The 12135-nt window shown below is 40.9% G+C and overlaps 1 protein-coding gene across 1 annotated transcript in view; it reads right to left on the bottom strand.

Annotated features, from left to right (window-relative positions):
• The window catches only part of VCL (vinculin), a 107758-nt gene that overhangs the window by 11877 nt on the left and 83746 nt on the right, over positions 1-12135 (bottom strand). The window contains exons 11-16 of the mRNA XM_090278242.1: positions 11002-11192; positions 8785-8984; positions 7577-7705; positions 4125-4274; positions 2388-2496; positions 987-1289 (exon numbers count right to left, since the gene is read on the bottom strand). Of these exons, the coding sequence (XP_090134368.1) occupies positions 987-1289; positions 2388-2496; positions 4125-4274; positions 7577-7705; positions 8785-8984; positions 11002-11192 (1082 nt within the window). The remainder of the gene's footprint in view (positions 1-986; positions 1290-2387; positions 2497-4124; positions 4275-7576; positions 7706-8784; positions 8985-11001; positions 11193-12135) is intronic.

The raw sequence follows: 12135 nt of genomic DNA, 5'->3' as shown, positions 1-12135 counted from the left end.
CAAGCACTCAGGGCATTCCTGGGCGTGAACGTTTTGGGCGCAGCTGGTGTTCCTCACTTCTCTTATGAGATAAGTCTGCCCAACTCAGCACAGGGGAGATGTCAGCGGCAGATCAGCATACATTCCCTGCAGGACTTCTCACCTTTCTCCCTACTCCTCTGCTGCACTTGGCATTCAGCCTATTAACCCCTATGCTGAGTTGCTACTGCTACTGCTGAATGCCCGGTTACCTGGCATTCAGGAATGTGCTCAAACTATCAGGAACTCCAGTTAAGAAACAGCATGTCCTTAGTGATAATGGGTTGAGGATACTATCAAGATTCTGCCCAGGCTAGGGATGAATGAGCAAGTCCCTCCTCCCCACTCTCTCACATTGCCTAAACTGTTCTTAGACGAGGCTAGAAACCCTGGATGCTCAAAACAAAAGGGGACGCAGATGTTTCCAACCAAAGGACTGATAACATCCTTAGTAATTCTGAAAATATGATGAAATTTGACTGCAGAAAACCCACATTTTTTGGTGTAGAATCAGGAGACCCAAAGGTCAACTTAAGCCCTCCAGATTTGACAGAAATAAAGGATGTTTTACAGAGAAAAGGCATTTTAAGAAAAGCAGAAGAGAAGTTATGCCTATTACATAAGCTAAACAGTTGGTAGATTGGTAATCATGCATCTTTTGAGAAATTTCCAGAATAATAACTAAACAGGGCCAGGAGCTACGTTAGTTAGGTAACATCAGCAAGTGCAGAGAAGTTGGTCCAGAGAAACTAGCTTACAAAAAACCTGCCAATATTGCAGAAAACATTCTGTCCAATGTTATTTTGGACAGAAAAAGATTAATCTAGAATTCTAATCAAGCTAATTATCTGGAGTTTTTGCTCCCAGACTTTGTATGCGGTGCTTGGGGGGTGCATATTCTCTCACTACCCTGTCAGCTTCCTGAGTTAACCTCTCAGCTGAGGTGAGCCACACCACGCATTGCTTACCAGGGTCAGAAATGTTTCCAGCTACAGCCTTTGCATCCATCACCATTGGGGAGATGGTTTTGCTCAGTTCATCAGAGGCGGCTTTCACAGCCTCACGGAACTTGGGATCCTCAGAGTTCTCCACCTCCCGCTTAGCCACCAGCAGGATCCGGTTGGCGCGGCGAGCAATGCTGGTTGCCCCAGCGACCAGCATCTGAGGCTGAATGTTGGCCATGGCTACTTTGCACTTGTCCAGGTCTTTTTTAATTGCTTCTTCAGAAGCATCCAACAGAGATTTGGTATCAATGGCTTCATCCACCAGCCCTGTGAGGAGAACAGAAATGGAATTTAGTTTGTATTTTGAAGAACAGAGACTCCAAAACCCTGTTGTCCAAGTTTCTTATGTGAAAGTACAATACCTAGAATTCTCTCCTTCAGCTCAAAATCCTTCTTACACAATCAAAAGCCTCCAGGTGAATACCATAGTAAAAAAGAAGAAGATGTGACCCAGGAGACCACATAGACTCACAGCATTTACACCAGCAGTGGTCACTGGTCTTCTCTCTACCACAGACAACCAGAAATGCATCGGCATCAGGAGGAAACAAGGATTGCGTCTGAAACCTTCACCACATTATCTGTTAATAACATTTTCTCCCTTCCCGTCTTACACCGCAGCCATCTGTTGCTTGTTGGCAGCTTGTAGTGGCCAAGATGAGCCACACGGAGGACTCCAATAACTCTCACAGCCTGCGTCTTGTTTCTGTTACCTCTCTTTAGGCATCTCGGGAGCTCCACTTTCATCTCTGGCTGCTACGGACCCCTGTCACAGCAGGTGCTGTAGGGAAGCCGAAGAGCCTACATTCTCGTTTCTTCCCTTCTCTCCTATCCCTCCCTCCACAGAGAATGAAGAAGATTCAGAGGTGCCACTTCAACTGCACAGGCACAGGTTTGTAGGTGGTTGGTTTCTCCTTTTTTTAAAACTACGTAGTTGATAAGTTGGAGGAAACTCTGAGACAAGTTGTATTAAATGGTAGCTATTGTGGTTCCTTGAAATGTGAACCCACTGAAAATGACAGGGACACTTACTGTATCCACGAACACCGCCTCCCAGCCTCTGAAACCAAACTCTGGCTCAGGCTGAGCAAAGACACTATTCAAAGAGAAGATAGGAGCGGTAACAATGAACATCACACCGGGAGGGCGGCGTTAAAATAAAAAAGACTCAAAGAGTCTCTCTTCAGACAAAGTTGCAAGGCTTGAATGAGAAGCCGCTACTGCTCAGCAGCCTTAATCAGCGCCAAGTACACTGTCGAGCACATGACCGTCCCTTTATCCAATTACAGCTGAGTAACATAATCGGTCCTGCTCGGGTTTCTCAGAACTCCACATATGAGACAAGAACATTGCACACAACTCTACCTGTCATTTTTTCAACATTATCGATCCACTGGTTCTTCATGGTCTCAAAATGTTCATAAGCGGCTTGGTTTCCGGGATTCCTAAGTAGGATGCGAGCAGCTGAGACAACCTGGCAATAACAAAACAACCTTAAAACACCAGGCACCTTGCCCCTCAAATACAAACCTTTAGGGGAGCTTTCCCCTTTCTACCTACAGATGGCACCATAAGGCCAAAAATCGACAAGTCTCTTTTCAGACTGAACGAATTAGGTTTGGTCTCATAACACTTCCCCAGAATGGGCCCTGGCAAAGGTTTTACGGTTGTGGCCTTATTTTAAGAAAGTAAAAAAGTGACAAACTAAATTGGGTATTCACTTGATACTTCAGAATATATACAAAAGTACCATATATTAAGTCCTTGGTGTCAAGCCTTCCATCTTTAAAAATCACCATTGAAAAAGATACTAAAAGCTACTCAAAATTCATTTACAAACACGGTCTACAGTTAACAAAGTGCTTTTACAGCTATTATCTTACTAAAACTTCACAACACTGTGATAGAGACAGAACAGGTAATTTTTCCATTTTACAGCCACAAAAGCCAAGACTCAGAAAATTTTAGTGACTTACTCAAGAACTCCCACTTAGTAACTTACAGCACTTGCGGAAGGGACTAACATTTACTGGGTATTCATTTGGTAAGTTACAGGCTGTACACTCATCCTCTTAAACCTCAGAACAGTCCATTAGGAAGGAATTATCTCCATTTTACAGATGAGGAAACTCAAGGTCACAAAAGATTCCATATCCAGATACCGTCAAAGTCCCTGCTTCAAAGTCTACAGTTGGTGTCTTAAATCGAGTTTTCTCAACTTTTTTTTTTTTTTGTCATTTTTAGAAATCTTTTTATACAGAAAACCTCTGCTTCATATTCCATGTTTCATGGAAGTTTTTTAAGCAAGTTAGACTTTCATATTTTATGGAAGGCTTTTTAAAAAGTTGGACAAGTGTGACTTTTCAAGAGAATCAACTTGTAAACATGCCATTTGGGCAAAAGTTGAACATTTAAAAGATGTGCTTATTTTCCTCTCTTCCTGCAGGTTCCCACCAAAGCTGTATCACAGATTTGTAAAAGCCCAGCACAGTCTCTAATGTATCAGAGGCACTCAGTAAATATCTGATGAGTAAACGAATGAAAAAATGAATTCTCTATAATTTGATTAGAAGAAAAAATACACAAACATTAAACAAAATGACCTTTAACTAATATTTTTAAGAACAGCTATCACCTGTTAGAACTTTAATTCCCATCCAATTTGTTTTCTTTTGTTCACACTCTTTACTATTCACAGCATACTACCTACCTTGGTAGGTTAATTAAGTAGAAAAAAGAAAACAAGTTATGGGCACAAATGACTTTTCATTTTTTTTAATCCCTCAAAAGGATGTGGGAAAAGGCATAAGCTCTAAAATCAAAACAAAGTAAGCTCTCAAGATTATCCAAATATTTTCCTAAGTGTGCGTGTGTGGAAGGGAAGGCTTATTAGTTTTTCCTACTTTCAAAACTAATTTATTAGCATTGTAAAAAATTCAAACAATGCAAAAACAATCTTGACACTATGGATATGTGTAGTTTTTTTTCATGATGTCTTACAGTAAGTGTTCGAAAATGTACAGAAACTGTTCTATAATTAATCTTCTTTACTGAATACTACATGGTGAGTATTGAAATGGTGAAAAGGGAGCAACACTCAACCTGGGGCGTGAGTTCTCGGGCTGTCTTCACTGATGCCTGAATTCCTTCCACCGTTGATTTATTAGCAGTTCCAACAGCAGCCGCCTTCTCTGCCGTGGCACCAAGCCTCCCTGAATGATTCTCAAAGTTAGCTGCCCTCTCATCGAACACCTTGAGGGAAAACAAAGGCAGTAAGAAATTTTATTTAAATAAAATGGGTCTGGCAGCATAAGGAAAAGTCTCTCTTTAAGCAGAGACAGCAACTACTCAAGCAAAAACTTCAGAGATGACATCATACCCTAGTTAATAAGACTAGTCAAACACCAAGTCCTGGCTTTGCTATATCACATACCCTTGAATTTCAGTTCAGCTAGTGCTTACCAAGAGCAAACAGGACATTTGGCTCTGTGTATATAGTCTGTAATATGCAGTTCACAGGATGTAAAACTTAAATAATCCCCATTCCCAAAAGGCTTATCCTAGTTTAAAGAACCACTCCAGGCTCCAGGGTAGATTGCTGGGTACATTAAAAGCCAAGAATATCCAGAGTCCTAAACAGAGCTCCAGCCTCCTCAGACAGCATCCCACTTGTTCAACTACCATTAATGTTGTAAAAACTCTGCCCCTGACCTCCACAGGAAAAACCACAGCGGGTGCCCACACTCAGGCCTGACACAGGAGTAAGGATGGCTGACTTTTATTATCCCAATTGCAAAACCATCTATCATATTGTTCATTCAGCTCTCAAATATTTAAAAAGTTAACTTTTCTTTTGACATGGATATTATGCAAGGATGCATACCATGAAGGGGGCGATTTAACTTAGATAAAATAACAAAAAATCTTCTGTCATTGGTTTGGATAACATTATTGGAATTAGTGCTTGAAAGAGCAAGTTATTGCAAACAGCACTGGATCAGGTTTATATTATACACAGAGCATGTCAGAAATTGCCTAGCAGAATCCATCCTCTCCTTACCTTCCCCTGAGGGTCTACCTGCCCATACTTGGAGAGCAGCTTTGGTTCTGGCAGACAATCTCTAAAGGTCTCCTGGTTCAAGAGTGGGCTCCAATCTCATTGCCAGGGTTCTGTGTTTACCCACTCAAGTCTCTTCCCCATTCTGGCCTCTTGTTTGGACTGAGCTACCTGGGTTTATTGCCATTTAATGCTCAGAATCTCTGCCTAAATTTCTGATCCCTGTCTCCTCCACCTGGCCTCTTTCCTTGTGTCTTTCCTTGGCTGCTCTTCCACACTCTGGATCAACTTCGTTGATCACCTTGACCCCGGCCCATGTCTGCTTCTCCCTCTGATTAAATTGCTTGCTTAATTTGCTGTTCTTGTCACTCAACCCAAATTCACTCAGCACCTACCATGTGCCAGATACTGGAGTAGATACTGAAGATACAAAGATGAATAAGACAAAATTTCTGCATCTCAAGGAGCTCACATTCTAGGGGGTAAGAAAGGCCCATAAACAGATGTGTGCTATGTGCAATAATAAAGCTAAGCACTGATATCATGGGAGCCAAAAGAAAGGCATTTAACTGCCAGGAAGTAAAGGATACTAGGATAAAAGAGAAATAGGAATTAACTGAAAAATAAGAAAGAGGATAATTAGGCAGAGAGACAGAAAGAACAAAGACATAGAAGGGAGAAGGGACAGAGTACCAGAGCAATGCCTAACTATAAACAATTAGGCATTGCTGCGCATGATCTGAAAGGCAGAGGTTCATAGGAAACAGGTATAGAGACAGTATTAGAAGCCAGATTAGAGCTCTGGCTTTCTCCCCACTGAAGGGTTTAAGCAGGAAAATATGAGGGTCAGATCTGTATTTTTATTTTATTGGTGGTGTAGGGACAGATGCAACAAAGACCAACCATAGCTGAGTAGTCGTACAGACAGCTGGGGACAAGGTTCAGAACTAGAGCTGTGGCAACATGAATGGAAAATGGAAACAATTCAAGAAATATTTGTGAAATCAAAGTAGCTTGCCTTAATTTATTGGTGCAGGAAGAGGAAGGGAAGGAAACAGTCAGTGGTGACTCATAAATTTCTAAGAGACAGAGGACAAAAGGATAACATGTACTGAGGTGTCTATGAAACATCTAGAAGCAGAGGACCAGCAGAGAGTTTGATCTACTAGCATGAAACTCACAGATGTCTGAAATTTTAAAAATATATATAAATCATCGCAGTCTAAGGGGGACCATGAGCTGAACTTCCCAGTAACCTAGGCTAGAGAAAAATAAATGGGGTCGTTTAACAAACAAGAACACAAACCTTCACCCACCAGATCTACATTGTCTTGGATGCCTGACCTAATCCTTTCCCTTTGTTGCCAATACTAAAGAGGCTGAAACCAAATACTTGCTTTTCTAGACTCTTTTGCATCTGGGGTAGCCAGATGACAGAGTTCTAGCCAATGAGACATAAGCAAAGTCTCCTGGAGGATTTCTGAGAAAGCCTTTCCTTCCTTCCTTCCTTCCTTCCTTCCTTCCTTCCTTCCTTCCTTCCTTCCTTCCTTCCTTCCTTTCCTTCCTTCCTTCTTTCATTTATGCATTCATTCATTACCAACTTTATGCCAGGCATTGTTCTAAGAACCGGGAATAAAGTAATGACAAAGCAAAGTCCTTGCCCATATGGAATTTCATGCTAATGTGAGGGATACAGACAAACAAAAAATGAGGTAAATGTGTCAAATGTTGATAAACACTAAGGAGAAAAGCAGCATATGAAGATTAGGAAGTCCCTGGGAGTAAAAATGGAGTTACTACCATAGGTGATGACCCAAAAGTGACATTTCAGTAGAAAGCTGGAAAAAAGTGAGTGAATGATGCATATAGTTATCTATGCAGGAAGACCAGAGAGACAAATATGAAGGCCCCAAGGTTAGAACACGTGAACATAAACAAGGAATGCTGGGAATACAAGGCAAGGAGGTCAATGTAGACAGAAGAGCATGAGGAGAGGAGTGCTACCACATGAGGTCCGAGGAGAATGGGGACCAGATGCAGTGCTCAAGATGCCTGTACCAACTCACACCAGCTCACCGAAACCAATGTGCCCATCTCCTCCCAACTCTGCTTCCAGTGACTTCATATTGCAACAGCCACGATGGGAGTATTTACAACATGGAAACCAACAAACATTACAAATAAGGGTTTTTATTTGGGGGGCTTTTTCCTGGAGAACTAGTCTACCAACACATCACTGACATTACTGTTCAAAGGACTCTGGACTCACTCTCGGTCAGGGCAAGACTATGTAACTGATACGCTTGGTGACTAAAAAAGAGGCGTCAAGGCCTTCCCTCTTCTGCTCTTCCACCCTTCATCCACAGCATCCCAACCTGATGTACAGTGAAATCACATTTTACCTTTACAAACAAATAAATAATTACTAAATGTGTGTGTCGGGGGCGGGGGGGGGGGGGTTGACCAACAGAAGAAACGGAAGACCTCAGGTACCCACCTCTTCCCTATTGGGGGCATCAGGAGGTGCAGTAGCCGCCACTGCCAACAGCTTGATGGGAGTTGTGGTATCACTGAACACATCTGACACCTCCTGAGTCATGGCCTCCTGCATCTGGGCTTTCAGATCCTTAAAAAAATCATTTACAAATGAAAATTTCCAAAATTATCCAAAAAGCACATCTGCCAATGTCCTCACTTCACGGACACATTCATTCATTCATTCATTTTGTCTTTTATTCAGTAAACATCTGTTGAGTATCAATTATACTGAGCTAGCATGGAACAGGTGTAAGATATGCATCCTGCCCTTTAAGCAATTAATATCTAGTAGAAAAAAATGTTACTTCCTTTCTTGGTGATCTCTAAAAAATGATACTGAAAATCATGGGGTTGAGCCCAAAGAAGACCCTGAGAGAGTAAGTTCCTCACCATCCCCAATGCTGGAAGGGCCTGGTAATGACCACAAGTGACTATAAAGGTTGTTTGGTGGAGGCAGTGCCAAGTGTCTAAGCATTCCCTTATACTAAGAGGAAAGAAATCAAGAATGGGAATTTTTTTATATGTTTTTCCAATTGAGTTTCTAGAAAAACTTGATAACCAATGTATGTATCCATTTCTTAACATGGTCTAAAGACTAGAATTCTTAGAAGTCATCAAAAGCTCTTTTCCATAGTTATCACACTGAGTTCAATTTAAGTTTTCTCTATTTAGGCAAAGAAGTCTCAAAAGCCCCAGTTTCTCAAGGTGGTGGCATGTACCAGCTGGTAATACCTGAGATGATTTTAGGTGCAACATAGAAAACTTTTTATTTTAATAATTATTTGTTTCTTTTAACTATATTAGAGAAAATATAAGTAACTCATCAAGTTCATGATGTTAGGATTCTTGGAAAATTTTCTTTTAAATAAATTCTTGTTTAAAAAGGGAGTCCATTTGAAGATAAATACTGAGTAAACAGTACAGGTGATACATGGATAAAGCAAATATCATGAAATAGCTTCAACTGAGTAAAACAGGAAACACAACTTTAGTTGCTGTCACACACTGGTGAGCTTTTTCCTAAGAAGCTCTGAATTTCCTTATATCGTTGGTCACACTCTTCACTTCTCCTTGACTAAAAAATTATGCATTAAAAAAAACTCTCCATCCCTAGTTTTTCAATAAATAAGCATAAGAAATATAATGATATGTGTTTTTGAGTTCTACCTTTAAGGAGTCTTGGAGCTGAGAGGCCAGTGCTCTAGCCTGAGGACTTTCCCCTTCCCCTCGGGCAGCCAGGTCAGCCAGCTGGGCCGTCAGCTGGTCCACTCTGTCACACTTTGCAAGCAGATCTTGGCGATAAGGCCCCATCATGACATTAGCCAAACGATGCCCTTCCGCCACAAGCCCTCGGATGGCAGCCTGACCTGGACCAGGAGGAAAACACTGAAACTCACTAAGACCTGGAGAAGGCAACTGCAGTGCCATCTGGTAAGTTGTTCATTTTTTTAATACTAATATTTAGTGGGGTTTTTCCCCTAACAATAGAAAAAACTGGGGTGATACAGAAAAGTATACATAATAGATAAACCACCCATACATAATCCCATCACTTGCAGATTGATAAATTTGTCCTTTCCTTCCAGTTTTTTTTTAATGTATTGCATGTTCCTATGCATGTGCACATTTTATATACATTTCTCCTTCACAAAATTGGAGTCATACTATATACTTATTCCTTGTTTCTTTTTATTGAACATGAACATTTTTCCACATTATTAGATATTCTTCAAAAATCATGATCTAAAATCCAAGTAATATTTTACTAACCATAATTATTTGGCTACTTATTATTTAACATTTATTCTGTTTATATACATCTCTAATTAGAATAAATTCCTGGAAGTCAGATTGCTGACTCAGTGAGTATGAACTTTTTTAAAGCTCTTGACGCAGAATACAGAATTGTCATTCAGAAAGTTTGGTTTTACCAATTTATTCCTCTACCAGTAAATTATATGTCTGCTTGATTCCCCAACACTGGGAATCACCAATTAAAAAATTTATCTTTTTATTCAGTGAATACAGCAAATGAAGTAAACAGCTCTTTCAGCCTCAGCAGGCTTGCTGTCATAATATGACCTAAATTCTTATAGATTCATTCCTAAAATCTCCCAAAAGTGAAAATTTTAGGTTATTAACTCTACTAGTAACTGCATGATGCAGGAGCCCTCCCAATTCAAAATAACCTTGGTAGTAAATGTCATTTACTATTTTCAAAAATTATATTTAGCCTTGACTGGTGTGGCTCAGTGGTTGAATATCGTCCCACAAACCAAAAGGCAGCCAGTTCAATTCCCAGTCAAGACACATGCCTAGGTTGTGGGCCAGGCCCCCAGGTTAGAGGTGAGCAAGAGACAACTGATTGATGTTTCTCTTGCACATTGATGTTTCTCTCCCTCTCTTTCTCCCTCCCTTCCTGATACTCTATAAATAAATTAATAGATAGATAAGATAGAATCTTTAAAGCATATATTTAACTGTGTACTTTCTAAGAACTCTAATAACAGAAATACGATAAAATGGAAGTAATACACAAACTGAAAATAATTAGCTCGATCTCCCCTTCCGGCGTAAATCACAAAGTGAAAATAATTAGCTCGAAGCTGCAACTCCAACCTTAGGACCTTTCAATTTTCCCATAGCAAAATCATTTATTCACTAATACTTCCTGATTGAATCACAGAAATCTCAGCTACATTTGAAAATTGTGTCACACTCGTCGTCGTCGGCAGCCGTCCGTCTCGAGAGACGATGGTGTAGCTTCTTAAGAGTCTATCTGCATTGCCGAGAATGGCTGTGCAGTCCGACTCGGGAGTGACATGGTAGTATCTGTCTCCTCCCGTGTTGAATCGACATCTTGCGATGACGCTGAAGCTACAGAGCCTGGGCAGGGTAATATGGAGGGTCTGCTGTTGCCCATGCAGCAGACCCCCCCTCTCTTCGCAGCTGAAGGATCCAAGGGAAAGACGGAGTCAATACAGCTTGGGTTCAGGTGCGCCGCAGGAGTTGCCGGTGTTGACTACAACGTCAAACCGCCTTAGGGACTCCGGCTCCGGATTTTCTGTCGGGGTTTACTCCCTTAGCCTTTCCCCTGAAGAGGTATGCCGCAAGGCAGCGGAGGTTTTTTGGAGTCAGAGTTTTCCTTCTCTGATGTACCCTGACTGGAAGATCGAACCAGCGACACTTAGCTCGCAGGCCGACGCTCAATCCACTGAGCTAAATCAGCCAGGGCATGTGTCACACTATAGAATGGCTTACTCCAGTGGCTGAAGAACCCCTTCTGCACTTAATTACAGATGATACAGGATCTCTAACAACAACTAACTTGCATATTGTCACTGAGCCCAGTATAATGATGGCTAAGTGCACTGATGGCCTTACCAACTCCCCGGTCATCCACTGTGGGATTATCAATCCACCTCTGTGCTTGCTCAATCTTGCCCTCAAGGTGGACAGCTGCTTTGGCAGGTCTGCTGTTGGCCACAGCCCTATTGGTTTTGGTCTGCAAGTTCTGCAGGGCAGTGGCCACCTGTTTGGCCAATGCTCGGGCCTCTGGGGAATCTCCTTTCCCCCTGCAGAGAAAAAAACAGCCTTTCTGTCATACATAAATACTACTTACACTGAGATGGCTTAATTGCAGATACAAACGCTAATAAGATGTCAAAATGCTCATGATTATCAATTTGGTTTAAAAGAAGAGTGGTTGATCTATTTGGCCCTAAAATAAGGAATTAATAATCTAAATTCATATAGCTTTTTCCAGTCAAGACATTAAATATAAGTTTGGATCCATTTAGCTCAATCAAGAACCATTTGGTAAACTGAGCTCAATTAGTTGTCACTAGGTTAGCTGACCTCATCAGCCTGTTATCTCTGAAAACACTAGTTCCCTGAGGAACTAGGCAGGCCCAAGGAGCCCCATTTATTGTGTAGTAATAGTTAAAGTAGTTATAATGGAACTAGTAGTAGATAATAAAAGAAGTTATAAAAAAGTTTGCTGTAAAACAGTATGCCTTGTTACGCTGGCAGCGGCCTCTTATATCTCATGTTCGCTGCGCCCCTTGATTGTATCGTTTCCTCTTGTGCTTAATTTTATCTCATGTTGTTTCGTGTAGTAACATGCTATACAGGTTTACAGCCTAGGAGCAATGGGATATGTCAAACTGCCTAATGAAGTATTTCTCAAAACATATTCCTGTAGTAAGCAGGGCATGACTGCATTTGTGTGTGTGTATGTGTATGAATATGTACATATATATATGTATGACATAGTGATAGATCTGCTGTATCACCACTACCATTAATTTTCTCCTTATCATTAAGAAACACTAATGAGTGCCTGCTATGTAAGTTTATGGATTTGTGTTAGGGTGCTAAGAATATAGTCACCAACGTTGAGTGTTTTAAAATCTAATGAATGTAAACAGACTATAATAATGGGCTGATATTAATGAGCATAGACCTAGCAAGATAAACAATATATTTTACAAATGTCAAATTATGCATTTTCCTAAT

The sequence above is a fragment of the Furipterus horrens genome, unplaced genomic scaffold (assembly GCF_987537825.1).
Source record: "Furipterus horrens unplaced genomic scaffold, mFurHor1.1.pri manual_scaffold_5, whole genome shotgun sequence".
Taxonomy (NCBI): Eukaryota; Metazoa; Chordata; class Mammalia; order Chiroptera; family Furipteridae; genus Furipterus; species Furipterus horrens.
Note: the sequence above shows the minus strand (reverse complement) of the source record. Positions and strands in the feature narration are given on the sequence as shown.